Here is a 23022-nt window from a genome sequence, read left to right as displayed (position 1 = left end):
CCGTCTGTCAGTCGCACCATTTCCCCTAAGAGCCTTATGAACCCTATATTCCAGTCTAGAGTACATCAAAAAGACCAATAGTCCTTTCTATTCCAGAGGAATAAAAGTGTCCCTGCCTTATCCAATCTTCCAATGGCTTCTGAGTGCCCTAGGTAAAGTGCAACTCACTTTGCAACTCGAGGCCCCTTCAATCTTGCCCCTCTGCCGCCCCATGCCCAGCCTGTACTCCCCAGCTACACTGCGCATCACCCCAGGAGGCATGGGCTGCCCCCATCAGGTCGTCTCAGAAATCCATTCTACCACCTTCTCCAGAAGCCCCCTTCCTCTTCTGAATTTCTCCTAGAACTCTTTCTTAGCGATCTGCACATATCACCTTCTTTTACCATAACTTCACAGTATCAGACATCCTTCCTACTAGACACAAGCACCCAGAGGGCAGGGGTGCTGCCTGTTCTCCAGGGTTAAGTACACGGAGCCTGAAGCATCTGCTGGCTCCAAAAATGAACGACACTCCCAGAATAGAAGCAGGCCACAGAAATATGCAAGTCTCTAAATAGTATGTAGCCAAGGCAAAAAATAGGGGCAAGCAGCGCTGGGTGTGCTCAGTTATAATCCACCAGGACATGAGGCCAAGCTGTGGGAAACACTACCTAATGGGAAACCTTACCCCAGCACATCGCAGGATCAACTCGAGTCATCGCCTGAGTCTGTGGTTTCTGCACGGACATCCCAGAGCGAGGATGTTCTCTTAAGAGAGAACAGGAGTGGCAAAGACACAGCGGGTCACAGATGCCCCAACAAGGGAAGGGGCAGCAAAGGACTGGGTGGGAGACTTCAGAGAGATCTGGGCACACACAGGGGCTGGGACCCTTCCCCTGTTCCCTCCACCTGAGATTCACGTTCCGCAAGGAGCAGCTTTGCAAAGCACTCCAGTGGTCTCTCTTCTCACCCCAAATCTCCTTCTCAGGGCTCAAACCCTCCTGATCTCCAAACCACCTCTGAGAACGCCGGGTCTTGCCAGATCAATCTCATTACTGAGTGAGTTAGGTTATTGTTTGTTAATTTAAACTTATTGTTATCATCAGGTATAACTCACAAACACTTGGTTAGTTAACGCATTCAAATCGAAATCAAAACTTCAATTAAACTGAACATTCACTACCACCATTTAGGATCTTAAAAAAGAAAAAAGAAAGAGATGGAGAGAGAGAGGAAGAATTGTCTCTAAGAAGGGCCTCCTACAGGGCAAACTTCTAATTAAACAAATTGTCAATTTCAACACTGCAAACTGATTTAGGAGTATAAATTTGGTATTCCAGTCACTGGAAATAAGACCTCACAGTGTCGGTCTCACACAGGCTGATTTCCTCGGGTAGGGAAATGCAGAGGAGAGGAGGAAGATAATTCGAGAAAAAGGAACGCTGGGGAGGAAGGGTGAGCCAGAGTGCTTTATCTTTTCAGAAATAATATCTCCGCAGAATTCAATGAGGCCTGTTCTCAAGCACTGGAGAAACTCCTTCTCGCCTCCTCCTTCACCCCACCCCTACCAGATGAGAAAAAAAAAAAAATTAATCGTGTATGATGACAAACTTGGCTCAGCACTCACTGTACACACTGTACCCACAAGGCTGGCGCCCAGCCAGGCCTGGCCCAGCGCCAGAACTACAATAACAAACACAGGCCACGCTCGCCAAGAGGGGGTGGGGCGGCGCACGCACAGCCTGCAAGGAAGCGAGCCTGTGCAGTCCCAGGAGGAGAGACAGTGGGGATGAGCCTTTTCGGGGCAAAGATGGCCTTCAGGGGAAGTCAGGAGCTCCCTGACCTCGACCCAGGACCCAGACCCCCTTTGCCCATGCCTGCCCCCTTTTGAAAACACGGTCCCCAGGGCAACTCTGGTTCTGTGCCACTCCACGCGGCTGCTGCAGCCCCTGGTGAGCCCCTCTAAGGCGGGGGTAGCCCCCCAGATGCTCAGGGGCCATCCTGGCTGTCTGCTCCCTGCACGGAGCCTTCAAAACAGAGCGGCAAGAAAATCTCACGTCATCTAATTAAACGTCTCCTCGAAGACCGCACATAGTTCTGTTACCGTGCAACTGGGGGGAGGAATTGGAATGAGGAAAGTACAATTTCTGCTACTGGAATCTGGGAGAAGGCCTGGCATCCCGGCCCAGCCCTCCCACCCCACCTCCCCGACACGGCCAGGTCTCTCTAGAGGCCTCAGGGCCTTCACTGTTCAAAGGGCGGGCGGGGGGCGAACAATTCGAGATGTAGCCCCACGAAGCCCTTGTCGCTGTTTTCTTCTCAAGCCGTCCTGACACAAGGGTGAGAGGTACGTGGGGCCAGAGAAAGAAAAATCAGAAGAGAAAAATCTGAGTCAAAGCAAGCTCTGAGCTCTCTGCAAGGGCGAACTAAGGCCCTGCTGTGACCTCCCCCATCACCAAATCCTCTTTTACAAGGGCAGTGGCAAGTGAATTTCAGAGGGACACATCATTTGCACAGACTCCAGAGACCCAGAGGAAAACCTAGGAAGATAGGCCCCAGGGTTTGCACGAGACGAGCTGTGGGACCCTGAACCAGCACTCAGTCATGGGGTGACGTGTTATTCATCTTGTTGGACCTGGGGCCCCTGGACCCACCTGAACGCGTGTAAGCAGCTCCTTCTCTTTCTGCCACTCTACCCACCCTACCCACACTCCTGAAGAACTGGGTTCACAACAGAGACCTCAGCTAACTCACACGTAGCCAGTGCCCTGTAATGAATCCTGGGACACAGTCTAAACTCCTTCTATTGCAGGAGAGACCCGTGAGAGACTGGAGCTTTCTTAAGTCACCTGGCTTCCCAGGTTGCAGTAATCCATTCAAGCCAGTGTCTACAGACTCTAGCACTGTACCAGGTAATGTGCTGCACGTCATGGGGACAGACCCTGTCCCCAGGGAGCGTATTCCAGTCTATTAGGGGAAAACTGAGGGAAAGGGAAGTTACATTTCCTGAGAACCTATCATGTGCCGGGCGGAGTGCTAAGTATCTAACGGAGCCTTGTGTTCAGAGGTTCAGATGGTTTACATTTCTTGCCCAAGGTCACATGGTTAGGAAGAAGATGCCCAAATTCCTAATCCTGACTCCCAAGAAGGAGGAAATAAGGCAATTCCATTAATAACAATAATACAGAGAAGAAAGACTGTACCCAGAGACAGCTTCAGATAAAGAAATACGGACTTGAGAAGAAGGCTTGATCGCTTCTGGCCGGAGGTGGGGGATAGTCAAGGATGGGATCATTCTAGAGACCTTGGAAGACCTGAAAAGACTAGGGAAGGGTTATTCCACGCACAGAGATGGGGTAAACAAAGCCACAGAGCTCAGCGAGCAAGCTGTGCTGGTAGGCACACCAGCACCAGAGCACACCAACCAGAACATGAGTATGGCTAGCACACTAGACCCCAGGAAACAGTAAGGACCAAGGGAGCTTACTGGGCTGAGATACAGTGTGCAGGGAAGCCTTATCCGCGGGCTACAGCACCTGCATGGAAGTGCCCGACAGCACATGGGGCAGAGACCAACACAGGCGCCAAGAAGCACAGAACAGATGAAACGGAAGGCCCAGGGAGGGTGGCCAACCTGTGGGCAGACAGCTCGCGGGACCCCTCACTAAACCCTGAACAACCCGCAAAGAGAAGGGGGAGCAGGAAGACTGCAGGTGCAAGTTACAAAAACACACACCAGAAAGCGCACGGGTACCCAGCGTGATGCCAAGCTCAGGAAGGCCTTGACTCAGAGGACTCCGGGCCAACGTGGGGCAGGTAGAGGATGAGGATGCTGCCCTGGGGCCCGGTGTGGGGGACGGGAGGCCCCAGGGGAAGAAGGAAAGGAACACAAAGACACAGGGACAAGGCGGACACAGACACACCCAGCTGCCTGGCGTGGCCCCGTTCCTGGATCTGGAAGAGGGAAGAAAGGGAAGGAGTTAGAGCACTTGATGCAGGGCCATGAAGGCCTGTGAGAGGGACAGCACCTCACACATCGCAGAGGCACACGGCTCTGCAGGAAGGCAGCGCGAGCGGATACACATAAAGCTACCAGCAGCACGACCAAGGCGATGAAGACAGTGAGACAGACCACAGACGTTCAGACTGTCCTCCAGGGGCATGGCGATGGCAACGCTCGAGGAGGACAGCTTCAGAACCGAGGAAAAGGGGGGAAGGTGGAAGCAATCAACAGCTATTAAACACCAACTGTAGTTTAAGACGGAGAAGGCAATGGCACCCCACTCCAGTACTCTTGCCTGGAAAATCCCATGGGCGGAGGAGCCTGGTGGTCTGCAATCTGTGGGGCTGCAGAGTCGGACACGACTGAATGACTTCACTTTCACTTTTCACTTTCATGCATTGGAGAAGGAAATGGCAACCCACTCCAGCGTTCTTGCCTGGAGAATCCCAGGGACAGAGGAGCCTGGTAGGCTGCCGTCTATGGGGTCGCACAGAGTCGGACACGACTGAAGCGACTTAGCAGCAGTAGCAGTAGTTTAAGAAGGGCATGATGCCTTCATCATTCATTCTGGTACCTAACTGATAGGAGTTAGCAACAGCTTGCCCTTTCCAGATACAGAAACTGGGGTGCAGAAGACAAACCTGCCTGAGGTCACAGAGATGGGGATCTGGCCAACCCCAAAGTCCAGACTCACTTCACAAACACTGAACTGCCAGCTGCCTGGAGGGCCCCGTGAGGGAGACAGGATGGAAAGGGACAGCAGATACTGACCGTGGACAAGATGGGAGAGAGTAAGACCAGATGAGAAGACAGTTGGCTCTTCTCCCCTAAAACGTGACTCCAGAGCTGAAAGACGAGGAAATTAGAGGGAAAAGAGCACTGCTCCCGGCAGGGAAGTGTGGTGGCCTCTCCCACCGAAGCCAGGCAACCACCCTGGCCTCGAGGCCGCAGCCTTGGACCTGCCATATCCGCCCCTCCACCGAGAAAGCCAGGGCACACTGCCTGCTTGCTTCTCCTCCCTTCACGCCTCGTGAGGCAGAGAAGCTTTGCCCAAACACAAGCAAAAGCACCAGCAGCCGCAGAGTCGACCCCACCAAAATTAACTTGCAAAAGACAGCACGCTGTAACTAGCTTTGTGTTCCAACCTTTCTATATCTATTTAATTAAAGGCTCCTGTATAATGTGAACCAATAGTCAGATTCATTAGACAGTGAGAACCTAATTCCACAACTGTTCTGCTAATGAAACTGCAGTCTACTTGGGAAGGTGGATCACACAGGGCACTGGGTACCCATGATGCCCAGGAAGCCCAGGAGGGCAGAGGATGGACCCATCCAGACAGTCATGTGGTCAGGATGGACCGCTCATTCCAGCAGCCTGGAGGGAGCATCCAAGGCAGACCAAGGCCTGCTGGCAGCAGAGACATTCACGCTCTGGGTGGGGGAAAGGCAGGCAGGCAGGAGGTGGGCGTCCGTGCTCAGGTGGGCCGGCCAGGGCATCTATGCCTACCTGAGTGAGCCAGTAAGTGCATTCTCAGTCGCAGACTGTCCAGGAACCGCTTTCCGCAGAGCTCACACCCGTACGTCTTCATCCCGCTGTGCAGTTTCCTGCAGGAAAGGAAAAAACAGGTTGCTGCCGCTCTGGTTGCACAGAAAGCAGGCCCACCACCACTGGGGGAATTCGCAGCCAGCCCTCCAGCAGGTGGACAGAGGAAGGCAGACACAGGACATGGGAGCTGGAGGTGGACCCTGACACATCCACAGTCCCACAGGCGGCCGAGAGCCCCCTTTCCCGTGGACGGCTGCCAAGGTGGCATCTATACCTGGTCCTGTCCAAGGGCTAGAAGGATAGGGCGTGCCCTAGTGCCCCACCCTGTGGCACAGAGACCAAGGGAGAAAGTCAGATTCACCTGTGGAGAGAGGAAGGAGGGAGCCCCAGGACAGTGAGACAGACACAACCTTCACAGTCAAACTAGCACAGGCCATTCGTACAGGCCAAGGTGCCTCTGCTTACCAGGCTCACAGCACGGCCCACGCTGCGCTGCCCTCTGAGAGCCCCCGGCTCCCCCAAACCACCACACACCCCAGAGGGCCGCCCTGTACCTTCTCTGTCTTTCACAGCCCAGCGCCCACCCAGAAATGGGCACACAGTAGGCTCTAAATAAGCGTTCTTAGTGAACCGAGGCCTTCAGGGACATCAGATGCTCCTCTGAGAGCATCCAGGTGTTCTTAGACCCGCAGTCACTCCCCAACACACAAAACCTCCCCAAAGGCCCAGCTTTTGATGTGCTTTCCCTCTACTTCCCACCAGAGGTTGAACCCAGATGGAAAGAAAGGCTTGAAGAAACCAGATATCATCATTCTATAAAAGGAAGGTGGCAGCCATCGGTACTGGCTTTCCAAAGTACTTTCACGCACGCTATCTCATTTTACCGTCACTGCCATGTGAGGTGGGCCAGCCACCCACGATCACCCCAGCACCCCGGGAAGACAGGAGCCCTGGTAACCACTGTTCACAGGTCCAGCCTGTGGTCCTGGTCCTTGCCCACCAGACCCCACTGCTAAGGTAGGAGACAGCAGGGAGGCAGGGAGGCGGGTGGCTAGCGGGGAAGGTCTAGAGAGTCGGTTGCGAGCTGGCATAGGGGCCTTTTGGCCAGGAACTCTGCCTTTCCTCCCACCCACACTCCTGTTCTCAGGCCTCTCTGTGCCTCCGCCGGATACGGGATCCACCCCCGCCTTGCCCGCCGTCTCCTCAGGGGCCTCAGCCCCGAGGAACCGAGCAGGTACTGCAGCCAAAGGTAGGAGCCGAGGGCGGTGGGGCGGCAGGCAGGCACTCTTAGGGGAACCGCCCATCACAGTTGGGACGCTGATGTGTTAGGCCCACAGTCAAAGGCTGGAGGGCTGCTGGTACAGGATACTAGACGAATGCAGGTGGAGAGGGGGAGGATCGTACATTCCAGTCAGCGGTGCCCAGATCATGACACTCAGGCCAGCCACCCACTGCCAGCACCTTCCAAGTCCCATGAGAGCCCAGAGTCCATCACCGCCCTGAGGGCCCTGGGGTGAGTACGAGCCCAGGCTTGGTGGCTTGAAGACCGTATCTGGGGTCCAGTGTGGCCAGCTTCTGTCGGCCATCACGCCCAGGCCCCTTCGCAGAACTCTTTCTCAATCACAGTGGTGTTTGCTTGCCTTCCCTTTCCCCGCGTGCCAAAGACAACACATGATTTCTCAATCACAAGTACACACACACCCTCATCTGTGACACGGCCATGCACCCCACCCCCATGTTATCTGATTCGTGGCCGAGGCCGATCCATCCCAATTGAGAAATAATAACTAACAGAACAGAACATTTCCACCGAGCATTCTCAACTCTAAATATATTTCACAATGCTGGGCACTGGGACATGTCTTAATAGCATTCTGGGCAAAGCGGGTTTTAAAATACGCACCCAGGCGTGTGCATGTGCGTGTGTGTGTGTGCGCACCCATGCATGTTCACACATGGTAGCTGACTGCGCCTGTCACTTGCCCAGGCAGGACAGGGGTTTGCTTTCCCAAGAGCTGTTCTGTGAAGCAGCAAAAGCTTTATTCACAGGTGGTCCCACAGGTGACTCTGGTGCACACGCTCACGGTCTGGTCAGCATGGGTTCATCTTATTTATCTCCACCTTTGTCTGCACTAATGCTTTCTTAGCTTCCAGGAGTGCCCACCTCTGGGGTGGCTGTCAGGAGGAAGAGGAGCACAACATCCTTTTGGGTTGGCTTTCCCAAAGGACACTGGAGTGTTCAAGCCTTGGGTTTCAGCAGCCACCACCAGGAAAGCACCCCCAGTCCACTCTTGGGTTTCTGTTTCTTCCTTCTGCAGGTTCCAGATCAAGTCTCTCACCCAAAGAACACGTTCAGGGTTACCCCATCGCCTTGTTTGGTGCCAATGGATTTGCCTGGCCACTGGTGTCAGCGGCTTTCTTGACCAACAGGAACAGCGTGGTGTGGAAGGTGATGCACTCTTGCCCTCTACTACAGGGGGAGCAGGAGGAAGGGAAGGATGGCAGGGGAGCAGCCAGAAGACTTGGATTCTGGTCCTAACTTGGTCATTAATTTGCCTTACAACCTTGCAAATCCTGCTCTCACAATCTCTCTGCATTTTTTTTTCACCTGTAAAGTGATGGATGATGTCTAGTGAAAGTCGCTCAGTCGTGTCCACTCTTCGCAACCCCAGGGACTGTAGCCCACCAGGCTCCTCTGTCCATGGAATTCTTTAGTCAAGAATACCAGAGGGAGTTGCCATTCCCTTCTCCAGGATATTTTCCCAACCCAGGGATCGAACCCAGGTCTCCCACATTGCAGGCGGATTCTTTACCATCTGAGTCTCACAGGGTCAAAATTTTATTATTCAAAAGACTTACCATACCCTTTTATCCAGCCTCCAAGGGATTCCTCTGAGGGGTATAATCACCTCTTTGGTTGGGAGGATCCCCTGGAGAAGGGAATGGCAACCCACTCCAGTATTCCTGCCTGGAGAATCCCATGGACAGAGGAATCTGGTGGACCACAGTCCACGGGGTCACAAAGAGCTGGACATGACTGAGCGAGGGCACATACATTCTCTCCCTGAGCCATATTCCATCTGTGTGATGCCTCACAACACCTAGGCGGTCGGGCCAGGACAACCCAAGCAAAAAACTGACACCCATTCCCAGAAATCTGTTCATTTTAAATCCTTCTAATCCAGACAACCTAAGTTCCCTCCTTCACCCACTTGCAGTCTATCTTTCAGTGAAAGAAACTTCCAGAACTCACGACCAGCCCTTTCTTTGGAACCATTTTGCCGCCCTGCACTTTCCAGCCTCCAGAGACACGGGTGTCCTCTTCTGCCCAAGCCTCGGGGTAAGGAAACTGCCCTGCTCCTGACGCACTAACTCAGCGCCCCCACACAGGGGCCGAGGGTGGCGTCCAAGCGATCCCAGGTGGAGTACAAGGACCAGGGTCTTGCCTGACTGGCTGAGAGAGTAGGACAAAGCAGATGGAGTCCAGAAGAGAGAGGGAGGCACCTCACAGGCCCGCAGCTCAGCTTGAGCCGGTTTACCCATATCCTTTGCTACTGTTTAGATGCCAAGAGATGGCTATAACGAGGCAGTGACCTCTCCTAATTCAAAGCAAAGGGAAACGGGCAGAGAAGAATCTGAGTGTATTTAAGGGTCACCAATAGATTCTAAATGGCGCCGTCTGTGGGAATGATCAACGTGGAAACAAAGTCCCAACTGGTTTCTAGAGCAAAAGAACAAACTGTCAGAACTCAGGGTCTGTCTCTCTAGAGCAGTGGTCCCCAACATTTTTGGCACCAGGGACCTGTTTCTTGGAAGAGAAATTTTCCATGGACCACGGTGTGGGGTGGGGGGAATGGTTTGGGGATGATTCAAGTGCATTACAATTACCGTGCACTTTATGACTATTAGTGTTATATCAGCTCCACCTCAGATCATCAGGCCTTAGGTTCCAGAGGCTGGGGACTCCTGCTCTAGACCACAGCCCCCATCACCTCCTTCCCTCATGGTGCTGCTGCAAAGTATTCGATGAAAATGGAAAGTCTGTCCGCCTCTTTCTTCCTGAGCCACATACACCTATATTTTCCCAGCCTGGCCATGCCTTCTCACAAGGTCGAACTGCTCGTGGCCATCTGAGGTCCTCAGCCTCCACTGTAACACAGGCAAGGAGGGCAGCTCAGGACATCTTTGTACCTTTCTACGCCTGCTGCCTTGGTTTTCACACTCTCTTCTCTGAGAAGCAAGAGCACTGGGCACGGTTTTGAGTGCAACCCAGTTCGAGACGGCCCAAGCATCTCCACACTCTAGTCGGCAGAGAGTCCATTCCCTCACAGGCTTCGGGGCCCCACCACCCACTCTTGGGGAGCAGGCCCAGATGCTCTCCCACCCCCGCTTCTGCCCCAGCATGTCCACACCTGACTCATTGGGTAAACTCACCCTGAAGCTAAGAGATTTTCAATTCGGTCCAAGAAGACCAAAAAAAAAAAAATTAACCTCTAACAGGTTTCTAGCTATTTTCTCAAGAGAGCTGAATCATTATGAGAAATCAGAGGTAAGCTAAGACGAACTTCTTAACAAGTTAACTGGAGGGAACGACACACTCCTCACTGATTCTCAACCACACAATTCTTGCCCAGTAAAACCAAGTCAGCAAGCTACATGCTCATTCTAACCACTTTCGTGCTGTTGTGAGCCTGAACGTTCATACGCATCTGCTTTTGACTGTGACTATGTAATGGCAGAAGGCCTGTTTCGCTTTCCTTTTCTTCGTAGGGCCTAGTTTAGAAGCGACTGCTCAGTGCTGCCAAAGAAATCCCAGACAGCCTCCTCTCATCTGAACACTGCGCCAAGCACAAGAGCCTCATGGGCACCTCCAACCCAGAGCTGGACCTTCACTTGTGCCCCTGAAGTCCACGGGTGGAAGGCCAATGGTGACGTCACAGCTGCACAAAGCCTGAGCTTCAGGCCAACCTCGCCTCGGGATGAGGCTTCATCTCCCCACTAGAACACAACAGGAGAGGAAGTGGGAGCAGGGAGAGACTGACGCTAGATGCCATCCTCACCCGCCCAGCCTCCAGGGACAGCGGTCCATACCAGCTGCTCCCTAAGGGGCACCCTCTGCATCTGTGCCCTGCTGGAGAAGCTCAGCCCTCCTTCACCCCACACGGCCAAGGACTAAGGGGAGAACGCTAGAAGCAGGGCCGGCACCAGTGCTTGCCTCAGATAGACAGGTTCAAGGCCCAGCGCTGCCAATATTCCATTTCTTCCCAAGCTCCTCTGCCAAAGACAAATGGCAGTGAGAACAGACCAACAAGAGGGGAATTCTATTCCAGTAACCCAAAGGCTGTCCCTCTTCGCTGTCTTCCTGGGGAGGTGAAAGTGCCTGCCCTGTGACTTTGCTGGTCACACCACACCAGCACTGAAAACTAAGTCCTGAGAGTTAAGTGAGTGGGGGAACCACTGACTCACCTCTGTCTGAGAGAAGATGCAGTGGGGAAGCCATCCTAGAAGGGCCTTTATAAGATGATGCTTTCTTTGTTCTCACCCTACACGACTCCATCCCCCACTCCCACCAACACTCTAGCTTCAGCAGCTCTGAAGGTCCTTCCATCTCACCCCTCTACTTGGTGTGAGCTCCCCCACGAGCAGAAGTCAGCCCAATGCTTGATCTTTCGCTTCCTGATCCCGCGACCATCAATCTGACCTACACAGTACTTCTAGGGGTACTCAGAAGAGATGAGGACAAGATAGAAGGTTCTATGACTCAGCTCCCCATGATGGTTTCAATGATCCCTTTCTCTCAAAAGCCTGCTGCCTTCCGGGAGTCAATACTGCCTAAGGCTCTCTATTGATCATGGGAAGGCGGCCCCATACAAACCTCCCGCTCCCCTCTTGAGCCGGACCTGTCCATTGGCCCTGACTGGCAGCTGTGTCTCCCCACATGGGCACCCTGTGAGCTGGGTCCCTTTGGGAGCTCTGACAAGGCTCTCAGTCTGCAAAGCAACAAATGGCCCTTAAACCCAATGGTAAGAGAACCTCCCCGGCCTCCCTCACCTCTCCGAGTGGAAACAGAACTGATAGAGGAAAAGAGTTTATGCACTTCCACAACAGGCTTACTCTTCTTCCCCAGATCATTAAATTCACAATGTGCCTTCAATGTCCACTTGCCTTCAATTCAAATGCCAAGAGGAAGGCCAAACAGTCAACGCCATTCTGGGCTTAAACTTTAAGAGATGAGTGAAAAGCGATTGGGTTACGAGGGATTTACTCCCAAAAGCAACTTCTAGGGAGACTGCAGAGTGTTTCTGTACACGGTCCAGGCTTCTGTTCTCTCTCCACATGCCTTTCTGTGGTGAAAGAATACTCTGAACAGAACTGTTCCGCTAGCAGCCTCCACCCTAGGCCAGGGCAGGTCATCCACAGGACACCTGGGATGCTCACGGAATGTTCTCTACTTTCGAAGGGTGACAGGGAATCTTCTCAAGGGACATCTCTCTCTCCTTCTTAGTCCATACCATGCAATGCACAAGCATGCGAGATCTTAGTTCCCCAGCCACGCACTGAAACCGCCTTGGGAGTACAAAGTCTTAACTACTGGACCACCAGGGAAGTCCCACAAGAACATCTTTTAATGCTGTCAATAGTGAGTGATCTATTTCAGTCACCAAGGGTCCACAGGCACATCCAGTGTCATCCTCCTTAGGTACTTTCTTGGAGTATCAAGTCCACAATTCTGGACTAAGCCATTTGTAAGTTCTTCAAATCTACAAGCTCCTGGAAGACAGGAACCAGGACTCCATTTCTCCCTCCAGTCCCTCAGCACCGACACAGGCAGCCAGAGCAGACCCATGAGAGGCTACAGCTTCTGAAGCAACTGCCAAGCACCCCCAGACCAAGGGATAGCCCACACTAAAAGCCAGCCCTGGAACTGCCTGGATTCAGACAGGAGGCCTGGCACCCCCAGAGAGAAAAAGCAAGCATAGTTCTAATCTTGGCTAGGGAGTGGGTCATGTTCATTTTCTCAAGGCATAAATAAGGGAAATTGTCCTTTTACCCACTTTTTTTAAACGTTGAGATTAGACAGTCATTTGACAAGCTGCGAATGCTTAGCTGGTATTACCGCAAATTATCCTTCTAGCAATAGAGTTCGTTGCTCTCTGACTAGTCAATATTAATAAACATTAGCGAATGCTTTTACAACACAATTTATTTTTTAATACAGCTCTTTATGTATGCCATAAAGTAAATATACCAATAAAAAGCAAGGATTTCAAACAACAGATTAAAAAAAGCAACCAAGAATTAACAGAGTGCTAGTTAACACCTTCTGTGCTGCTAAACGGGGGGCAGGCTGACAGCAAGCATCCCTCTGCTGGGGATCCAGGCCTATGGGCCATGGAAGATGGAGGCCGTTGCCTCAGAGCCTTTTAAAGAGGCATATTTTCTCAAAAGTCTAGATTAGAAGTGTGGTATTTTGACCACTAGTGGTAAAGAACCGCCTGCCAGTGCAGGAGACATAATGAGACACGGGTTTGATTCCTGGGTCAGAAAGATCCCCTGGAGAAGGGAATGGCAACCCACTCCAGTGTTCTTACCTGGAGACTTTCATGGACTGAGGAGCCTGGTGGGCCATAGTCCACGGGGTCACAGAGAGGTGGACATGACTGAGCAACTAACACACATATTGACCAAAAAACTGGACGGGGAGTGGGGGACACAATGTTCACTCTAGCTCTTCCAGGAACTGTCCCAGCGACCTTGGTCAAATCACTTACCCTCTCCAGATTTCACTCTGCAGCTTTGGAGCCAAGCAAGAATTGAGTTAGATGACTTCCTAGGCCTTTTCCAACCAGGTTTATGACATTAAAGGGCTGTGGGGTTAACAGGGGCCTGTGCTAGCCAGACTACAATCTTCTTTGTGAAGAGTCCATACTGGTAACATCCCCTCAATCTCTGTCACTGAGCCCAGAACATAGGAGGGACTCAGTGCATCTTTGCTCAGTAAACAGACAAATATGAAAGGGAATTCAAGGAGAAAAAATGTAGAGGTTAAAAAACCACACTGCCTTTTACACATGCATGCACGCACACACGTGTGCACGCACACACGTGTGCACGCACACACACACACACACACCAGTAACAAACAGTTGTCCCTTTAGATGGCCAACAGGCACATGAAAAGATGCTCAACATCGGTAATTATTAGAGAAATGCAAATCAAAACTACAATGAGGTATCGCCTCACAAAAAGTCAGAATGATCATCATTAAAAAGTCTACATTTAACAGATGCTGGAGAAGGTGTGGAGAAAAGGAGAGAAACCCTCCTACACTGTTAGTGGGAATGTGAACTGGTGGCAGCCACTATGGAAAACAATATTTTGTTTTCAGAAAATTTAAAACAGAATCACCACAGGAATGAGCAGTACCACTCCTGGGGATGTATCCAGAGAACACTATAATTTGAAAAGATACATGCAACCCAATGTTCAAATCAGCACTACTCCTAATAGCCAAGACATGCCAACAACATAGATACCTAAATGTCCATCAACAGATGAATGGATAAAGAAGATGTGACATATAGATGCAGATAAAGGTATACACACACAATGGAGTACCACTCAGACATAAGAAAGAATGAGGTAATGCCATTTGCAGCAACATGAATGGACCTAGAGATTATCACACTAAGTGAAGAAAGAGGAAAACAAATACCATGTGATATCGGTTACATGTGGAATCCAAAATATGACACAAACGAACTCGTCTATAAGACAGAAACAGACACGCAGACACAGACAACAGACCTGCGGCTGCCAAGGGGGAGGAGCGAGACGGGCGAACCGGGAGTTTGGGATTTGCAGACGCAATCTATTATATAGAGAACGGACAAGCAAAAAGGTCCTACTGTACAGCACGGAGAACGCTATTCAAAGCCCTGTGATAAAGCGTAATGAAAACGAGTAAGTCAAAGAATGTGTGTATAACTGAATCATTTTCCTATACAGAAGTTAACACAACCTTGTAAATCAACTATATTTTAAGCTAACGTTTTAAAATAGAACAGTTGTCCCTGTTGTCCAAAAGAGAAGACCTCCCTGGGCTTCTTGGAAGGAAAACCATGCATTCTGCCTTGGCCCGGGATCAAGGCCAATCTGGAGCTGAGTGAAGAGTGGCAGGGGCTGTCCTGAGCCTTGAAAATATGAGGAGGAACAATGTCATTCCCCACGGCATAACCACATGAAGTACAGTGCTTTCAGATAAGGCTGCCCCAGAGTGTTAAAACACAACGTCAAAAATGACAAAGGGCCGTGCTAATCTCCCCGCAGCAACTGCTCAAAGAAGGATCTTCGTGGCAGCCCAGCACCGGGAGGCCCAGGCTTCTGGCTGTTATGTAACCGGCCCTTTGTTTTAAAGCACCAAGTTCTCCCAAGTCATTTATTTGAAATATCTCTATCAACAAATTTCACCAAGAACAAAAGTTTTTCATTTGTGCACCAGGCTATAGGATGATCTTATCACACACAATCTCATACGGTCTTCTTTCAACAAGGTCTTAGCGTGCTTATCTGCGAACTTCCTGGTAGCCAAATATGATTGAAATGTTCTATTTATGCTCACTGGATTAAGGAGATGTTGCAAAACTGCACAAAAACCTGGCAGATGTAAGCAAGGTATTACAGCCGGGCCAGTTAAGATGTGAGGGAAGGAGATCAATACACACTTTTGTAGTTTTCTTTTCTTTTTTTTTTAATTTTTTTTTTTTTTAAGAAACCAGAAAAGTTGTGCTTTCAGAAAAGGGAAGAGGAAAAAAAGTAAAATACCTTAAGATTTATAGCTTTTCAGAGCTTTTTTCCAAACCCAAAACAGGGCACCATGAGGCATTCTTCATGATGTCAGCCCAAGGGAAACAAAAATAAACCCAAAATATTCTCTCCAGATCCCAAAAGGCCCTATATGGGAACTGAACTATGATTACGGATGAGCAGCGCTTTTTCGCTCTGTCACTCCTATATGAAGCTTTCAACCAGTAAAAATAGCCAATTTCTAGGAAAACCCTTTCAAAAAGCTACAGATTCCCCCTTAATCTTCCTGCTCTGCCCGGGTGTGCGGAGGAAATGTCGTTCTCGTAGTTATCTAGGCTCATTCTGACATGCTCTCCTGTTAGCCAGGCAGCCAAAATTCTACCGCCTTCCCATCCCACAGACCAGCCATGAATCCTTAGAGACTATTGAAAATAACTGAGGTTTATTAAGGGCCTGAGGAGAAAGTTCCTGTGGAATTAAACCCTTCTGAAAATCTTCTTAATGTATATTGCCTCATTCTTTCTGCTTTAGCACACCGAAAATTGAATTACTTCTCTATGAGGATGCTGAGATTTTGGAGCCATCATTCTGAACATCAGTCTCGAAACGCAAGATCGGGGAGTGCACAGATGAACCTGTGTGGACATCCAATCACACTGCAAAAGTCATTGTCATTTTAATGAAGGAAAAAGGCAAAGCCCCAATAGATAGCCATTTCTCTGCTAGTTCTTTTTTCCTTCTAGAAAAGTGCAAAAAAAAAAAAAATATCTAGTCTACAGAGATTTAATAATAATACGGCTAGTGTGTTTATAAATCACATCCGAGTCCGAAAGGGTTTGCTGAGGACGGTCTCAGCCACCTCGTGTCTGGGGAAGGGAGCACAGTCCGCTTTCCGTGGAAGAGGACACTGACGGTGAGTCACTGATCTTCCCGTAAAGCAGGCAGAAGTCTCCACATCTCCCACCTCCCGCTCCACACGCACATTTGCCCACCTGAGAGAGTACGTGCTCCACCCGTAACGTCCCCTCATACCCCTAGAGGCACCAGAAAACCACCAGCAAGATAGGAGACATGAGCACACGCCCGGGACTCACCCAATGTGAATCGGGAAGTAAACGGGGCCACGGAGCGCACAGGTGAGTCCGATGATGACACCCAGCGCCCACAGCAGGCTGGCTCCTGAAAGGACTTCATCACCTCCTACAGGGAAGACCTCAGGGAATGCTTGCAGCCTCACCCCCAACAGCTGTTTAATATCTGTTAAGCACCTTCTGGGTGCCCAGTTCTGGGAAAGTTAAGACTGCACTGGAGCCGAAGTCCATGTGGGTAGGTTCTGCATCAGCGTTATTCTCCATCACTGCACTCCACTGATTTCCGGCATATCCATTCCTGCACTTGCCAGGACTGACAGCTATACACCGTGTTTTTGCTGCTATTCCTTATCTCTACTAGACTATAAGCTCCCTGAAAGCAGAAACTATCTGCTGTAGCTTCAGAGTCTGGCACAGTGCCTGCAGGGTACAGAGTAAGAATTCGATACATTTTTTAAGTGACGGCTTTATTGAGATCATTTACATACATACCATAAAATTTACTCCTTTAAAGTTACTCTGACGGTTTTTAGCCTGGTGAGCTGCCGTCCATGGGGTCACACAGAGTTGGACACGACTGAAGCGACTTAGCAGCAGCAGCAGCATATTCACTGAGCTGTGCAACTATCACCATTATTTCCATTCCCAGAACATTTCTATCACCCCCAGAAGAAACTCTCTACCTGTTAGCAGTCATTCCCTATTCTCCTGTCCCCCAGTCTCTGGCAACCACCAATCTATCTTCTCAATGGATTTACCTATTCTGAACATTGATGAAATGGAATCACACAGGAAACCTCTTTTGTCTGGCTTCTTTCACTTAGCATAATGTTTTCAAGGCTTGTCCATTCAGTAGCATGCATCAGTACTTCATTCCTTTTGATTCCATGGGATGATATGTGTATGCATGCTCATGACCGACTCTTTGTGACCCCATGGACTAGCCCTCCAGGCTCCTCTGTCCATGGGATTCTCCAGGCAAGAATACTGGAGTGGGTCGCTGTGCCCTCCTGCAGGGGATCTTCCTGACCCCGGGAACGAACCTCAGTCTCTTAAGTCTCCTGCATTGGCAGGTGGGTTCCTTACCACTAGTCCCTCCTGTTACATATGTATGAGAAAGTGAAGTTTGAATCGCTCAGTCATGTCCGACTCTTCTATGATCCCATGCACTGTAGCCCGCCAGGCTCCTCTGTCCATGAATTCTCCACGCAAGAATACTGGAGTGGGGTGCCATTTCCTTCTCCAGGGGATCTTCCCAACCCAGGGACTGAACCTGGGTCTCCCGCATTGCAGGCAGATTCTTTACTGTCTGAGCCACCAGGGAAGCCCTGTATGCATGTACATATATAGGGCTAATTTACACATCTAATTTATCCACTCATCAGCGGATGAACTTCCGGTTGTTTCCCCTTTTGACTATTATAAATAATGCTTCAATATGTCCATGTGTGTACAAGTTTTATCTGTGGACATCTGCTTTCACTGCTCCTGGGTGTTCACCTAGGAACAGACTTACTGGTACCTCTATGTGTAACCTTCTGAGGACCCTTCCAAGGCCAGACTCTTGCAAGGCAGCTGCACCATTTTACATTCCCATCAACAATGTATGAGGTTTCCAATTTCTCAGTACATTTTTGGGCTAAATGAATAAATGAATGAAGATTCTTTCTGCTCTAAAAGCCTGCGGAGAAGGGGATACATTTCCAAGGCTCCAGCACTAAGCTCGCATCTTCATCTGCAGACATGACATGCCACACTTGTGTTTAACAGAAACCCCAAAGAAGGCTATTTATATTTAGCTCATTCTAGAGAGAGAGAGAGAATCGAATGAAAAAATGAAGACAAGGAAAATAAAACTCCAGACAGCTCAAAGTGGGTTCTACCTTTGCATATGATTTCAACCCCCACTCTCCACCCCATGTCCAGACTCAATAATTTAATAACACACACGCCTTAAACAGATTTAGTTGAAAAAAAATATGCCCAGGATCCCAGCTCAACTGCAGCTGACTCTGATTTGGTCAGCAAGGAGAGCAGCTTTATTTGATAGCCCTGCTTATCTAAGACGGGAAGTTTGAAAATATACTTAAAATCAACACATACAAACAAAACTATCCCAGGAAAAGGGTAGGAGAGAGACCCACAAAGATGAGGACACAGGCAAGCCAAGAGCAAGGTTGGCCTCTCTTCCCAAAGTGTGGGAGTTGGGGGAGAAGCTTCGAGAAGGGCTCCTCAAACTTCTTTTGCTCCCCTTGTCTCTCTTTGTAAAAGAAGGCAGCTCTATGCTTGCTGCACAGACTCCTTGCAAAGAACAAACAAACTAAGGCTGGGACAGAGCAAGGCCCCTTGCAAGCTGCAGGTAATTAAAACGGCCTGTAAATGCCCCAGCAGAAAGCACTTCAAAGAGACAGTAATTCCAGCAATGGCCAGTCAAGACCGTGTGGTGTAAAAATTATGAGTTTTCCCAACGGGGAGCTTTGTGTGAAAAGGACAAGGGTTGGTGGCAAAGGGAGGGCGAGCCACACGGAGGAGGCTGACAACAGCATCCACACTGCGTGTGCGCAGGACTGTGTTTGCGAGTGTGCATCTTGGTGTCACGCACGAGGGCAAGAGAAAGGAGGGTTGTGTATGTGTACAAGAGTGCACATGTATCGACACTGAGACGGTCCAAGGACGTGGGCATGAGATAAAAGGAAAAACAAAATAAAAACAATAATGCATCTTCTCCCCGTGCTGGGCCTCATTTCACAGGGAGGAGTACCAGGCAGCCTGCTCGCTCCGCCAGCTCCTAACCTGTAAGCCTGCCCAGCGAGGTGTGCAGGAAATGCGTAATACCCAGGACGCTGGGCATGGCCGGCAGCCACCACACAGCCAGCTCTCTGGGTAGGCTCGTACTTTCCATCTCACAGACACGCACCCAGGACCGCAGACCACAAGCTATGTTATCATAAAACAGAGGATGGAGAAAAGAGATTCTTAAAAAGAGTCAATGTGGTCATGACTCTGACCACATTCACTAAATCTTCTGTGTTACCTGCCTGGTGGCCCCGCACCCAGGGGATGCGGTGACGAGTCCGCGGCATGGAGCCAATGCACAGGACAAGGGAGGTGGCAGCCTCGATGCACAGGGACCCTGGCCTCACTTTTACAGTACACAGCACAGAAAACCCACACCGACACGTCTCAGTGATCACCTGGCCACAGCATCATCACCATTTTTAAAAAGCCTATCACTAGGGTATTATTTTTCCTGTATTCTCCCTACAGGATCTAATAGCCACAAAGGGACATTTCTCCTCGTAGGAAAGCTAGCATCGCCTCTAGGGTGCTTCCACGGTCCTTCCACTCCCAGAGCTGACAAGCATCCATGTCGCCCCATCCTTTCTGCCTGTGCACCTACTATGGCAGCAGCAGCGCTTGGGGCTGCATGGCTCACTTGTCTGACTCTCCTACTAGATGGAAAACGACCGGAAGACAGATGCAGCCTCACTTCTCCATAATCTCCAGCCTCACAAAGGGGCTGGATCTGTGGCTGCTCAGGATATGTTCTGGGGAGGAGTGAGTGGGCAGAGGCATCTTGGCCAGCCCGTGGGCAACAAATAAGCAGAAGAGGGCTGGGGTACATACAGCATAGTGTGCAGAGCCTGGTACCCAACTCTCCTTAACCTGCATCAGGCGGTTGAGGGGTTACGTGGCCCTTGGAAGACCCGGAACCAATGGAAGGAAGGTGACAGCAAGCCGGTGCTCGCCGGGGTGGCAGGGAAACGGAGGCTGACGCGAGCCGGTGGCTTTATTTCCCCATAAACAAAATCGCACTCTGCCTCCCTCCTGGTCCCACTCACTAACTCCTCCCTGACATCACTGGCTTTAAGCCCACACATAAAAATGTCCTTTACTATTTTTATTTAATGAGCTTTCATTTTCCTCCCCTTCTTTGTAAATGAGAAAGGAAAGTCCACCTCCTAATGGGGATGGGGGAGAGGAAGCCAAGTGGAATCTTTTTAAAATAGGCCATAACTTCACCAAAAGGCTTCTCCTGGACAACACACCCGACGCACCCCAACCCTCTCCCAGCCCCTGCACCCCGCCACCCTCCCCTTTCTCACCACTCAAAACAAGATGCATGGATTTTGGACATTTGATTACTTTTAAGTATATATTTTCCCCTCAAATAGACTGAATACAATGGTTAGGAAATGTGACAGAAAACTATTCTGAGCCATTTATTGCCTTAATACCCACCTTTGTCCAACAGGCAGTTTTGACAACAGCGATAAATTCCAAATTTATGTCAACAGAGCATATGTTGAACACCTCATTTCTGAGCTAAAGCGGCATGCTGCCCTATAAATCACCGTTCTGTTTGAAATGAAAGTAGATTACAGGCCTGTGTTATTGAGCAGTTAGAGCTATAGTCATATAAATCAGAACTTTTAACTCTAGGCAATCCGTTGTGCAATTAACTAAAGGGTACTTTGTCATTTCAAGGCTTGTGCACAGACTTGGCAGGGCTCAGAGCTACTGGGGAAGGGGGTGGGAAGGAGAAAAGTTTTCAGGCTGCAGGAAGGTTCTCGCTACAGCGTCCATCATACCACCACCACCCACGTCCCCCACCCCCAACCACCACCACTGCAACAACCTGCCAAGATTGAACACTGGCAAAGACAACCTTGTAATCAGTACCTGTCACGAAGACAACATCACACCGAGTATTTGTCACCAAGTCACCTCTGGAAACCGAAGGCTCTTCTCATTCATTAATTAAGCATTTCCTGAGCACAAGCCACATGCATAACCTTGTGTTAGGTGCTAAGGGGATATCTGAGACCTGAGAGGTGATGATGTAACACAGACAACAATACTAAGATGATGTTGGTAATGAAGGAGGATTAGGAAGATGGTATCCAAGACATATTTGAGCACTTGCTATGTGCACCATCTCATTCAACCCTCAGAACAACTCCGTTGGGCAAGGGTATTTGCATTTCTGTTCTGCCATGAGGAAACGGAGCCATAGGAAGTAATCAGCTTGTCTGAGGTTATCAAGTTGGTAGGTGGCAGAGCCTGTTACATTTCTAGTTGGCAGAGCAAACACGTTAAAAACTCAAGACTCTGATACCAGCCCTCACTGTAAATTTCAGGTTGACAACCGACTAGCTTTAAGATGCTGTGATTCTCTAAGCCTTGGTTTTCTCATCTGCCAAGTGGGATAATGACATCATTACCCCAGAGGACAGAAAAATGAGACTGCATATAAAAAGACACAACAACGAGCTGAGGACATGTGCTAAATAAATCAGCTAGTAGAACGCTGAAGAAGAAGAAAGATAGACCCAGCTCCTCCAGTTGGTTCATCACATAGCTGCTGAGAAAGAGACAAAGAATCCCAAGTGGAAGATGTGGTTATGAACAGAATGCTGACAAATAATCCATGTTTCAGATGTGCAGAAGAGGAGCAGCTTAAAAGGTGAGTGGTGTGGCTAGAGATGGCTTGAGGGCACAGTGAGACTGAGCTGGTCCTTTCAGGGGCTTTGTAAGCTCTGAAGCTCTACCAACCCATGTTAGGGACTATTAAGAATAGTCCCTAGGAACGGCCTCAGATAAGGGAGAAAGTTCCATGTGATAAGTGGCATCACATGAGCCAAGACTTGCCAAGTCATGCTGGACCAGGCTCTGGGAGTCTGGCTGGCTATCCAGAGGGGTCAGGTGAAGAAGTGGGTTGCAGAGGTCGTAGCAAGGGCTGGACTGTGCAGAGTCCTAAGACAGAGGCAGACTTTGATTTGAGCACTGCAGTCATTGACCAGCCACCAAAACCCTCCCTGAAACAAACAATGGAGTTGGCTTGGAGTAGAAGGCTTGGTGTGGGCAGGAACCATGGAAGGAGAGCGACAGAAAAAAGTACCCAAATTCTGTATTGAGAAGGAGGATATTTCCAAAGATGGTAGTTAGATCAGCCTCCCAGAATAAAATGCCAACACAGCATCCCAACTATGCATGTGTAACATACTTTAGTCCCTTAAGAAGATACAAGAGAGAGATTAGAATAAACCACCCATCTCGAAGATACTTCAGTCCCACAAGAAGGTACAAGAAGTGAGAGATCAGAATAAACCACCTGTCTCAATGCCAGGCACCTGGCTCCATGGAGTCCATGTTACCAAGGCAGGGAACTCAGCAGAGCCACCGCTTCTGTTACCCGACAGCAGTGTCCATGCAATTAAACAGACCATCATCTCCTGATGGGAATGTAGAGCGAGAACGTGCAACGGAGGAGCTACTTCTCTTAGCCATCTTTGGTTGGTCACCAAGTGTGGCGGGAAGCAAAAACATCCAAGTAGCTTTCCTCTCTCAGCAGCCCAGACAGGTTGAGAATCAATCAGGTATGGACACAATGAAAGATACAACCAAAGCACAGGACAACGCCTGCCTCCCTGCAGCTTGCCATCCAGTCAAGAAGACCATTCACAGAAGAATGTAAACCGGTTCTTACTCCTACGCTTAGGCGTCAGGTCTTCACTTCAACCGCCACACTCAGATTCAGCAGGAACCAAAAACTCAAGGACTCCCCTGAGGATGGACTTCCTAGAAGGCAA

At 49.9% G+C, this 23022-nt stretch overlaps 1 protein-coding gene across 1 annotated transcript in view; it reads right to left on the bottom strand.

The window, feature by feature from the left end:
* Positions 1 to 23022, bottom strand: part of ZBTB16 (zinc finger and BTB domain containing 16) — a 206187-nt gene that overhangs the window by 101391 nt on the left and 81774 nt on the right. Inside the window, 1 exon segment of the mRNA XM_010830640.1 lies at positions 5492 to 5589. Within this exon segment, the coding sequence (XP_010828942.1) occupies positions 5492 to 5589 (98 nt within the window).

The sequence above is a fragment of the Bison bison genome, unplaced genomic scaffold (assembly GCF_000754665.1).
Source record: "Bison bison bison isolate TAMUID 2011002044 unplaced genomic scaffold, Bison_UMD1.0 scf7180017864518, whole genome shotgun sequence".
Lineage (NCBI taxonomy): Eukaryota > Metazoa > Chordata > Mammalia > Artiodactyla > Bovidae > Bison > Bison bison.
Note: the sequence above shows the minus strand (reverse complement) of the source record. Positions and strands in the feature narration are given on the sequence as shown.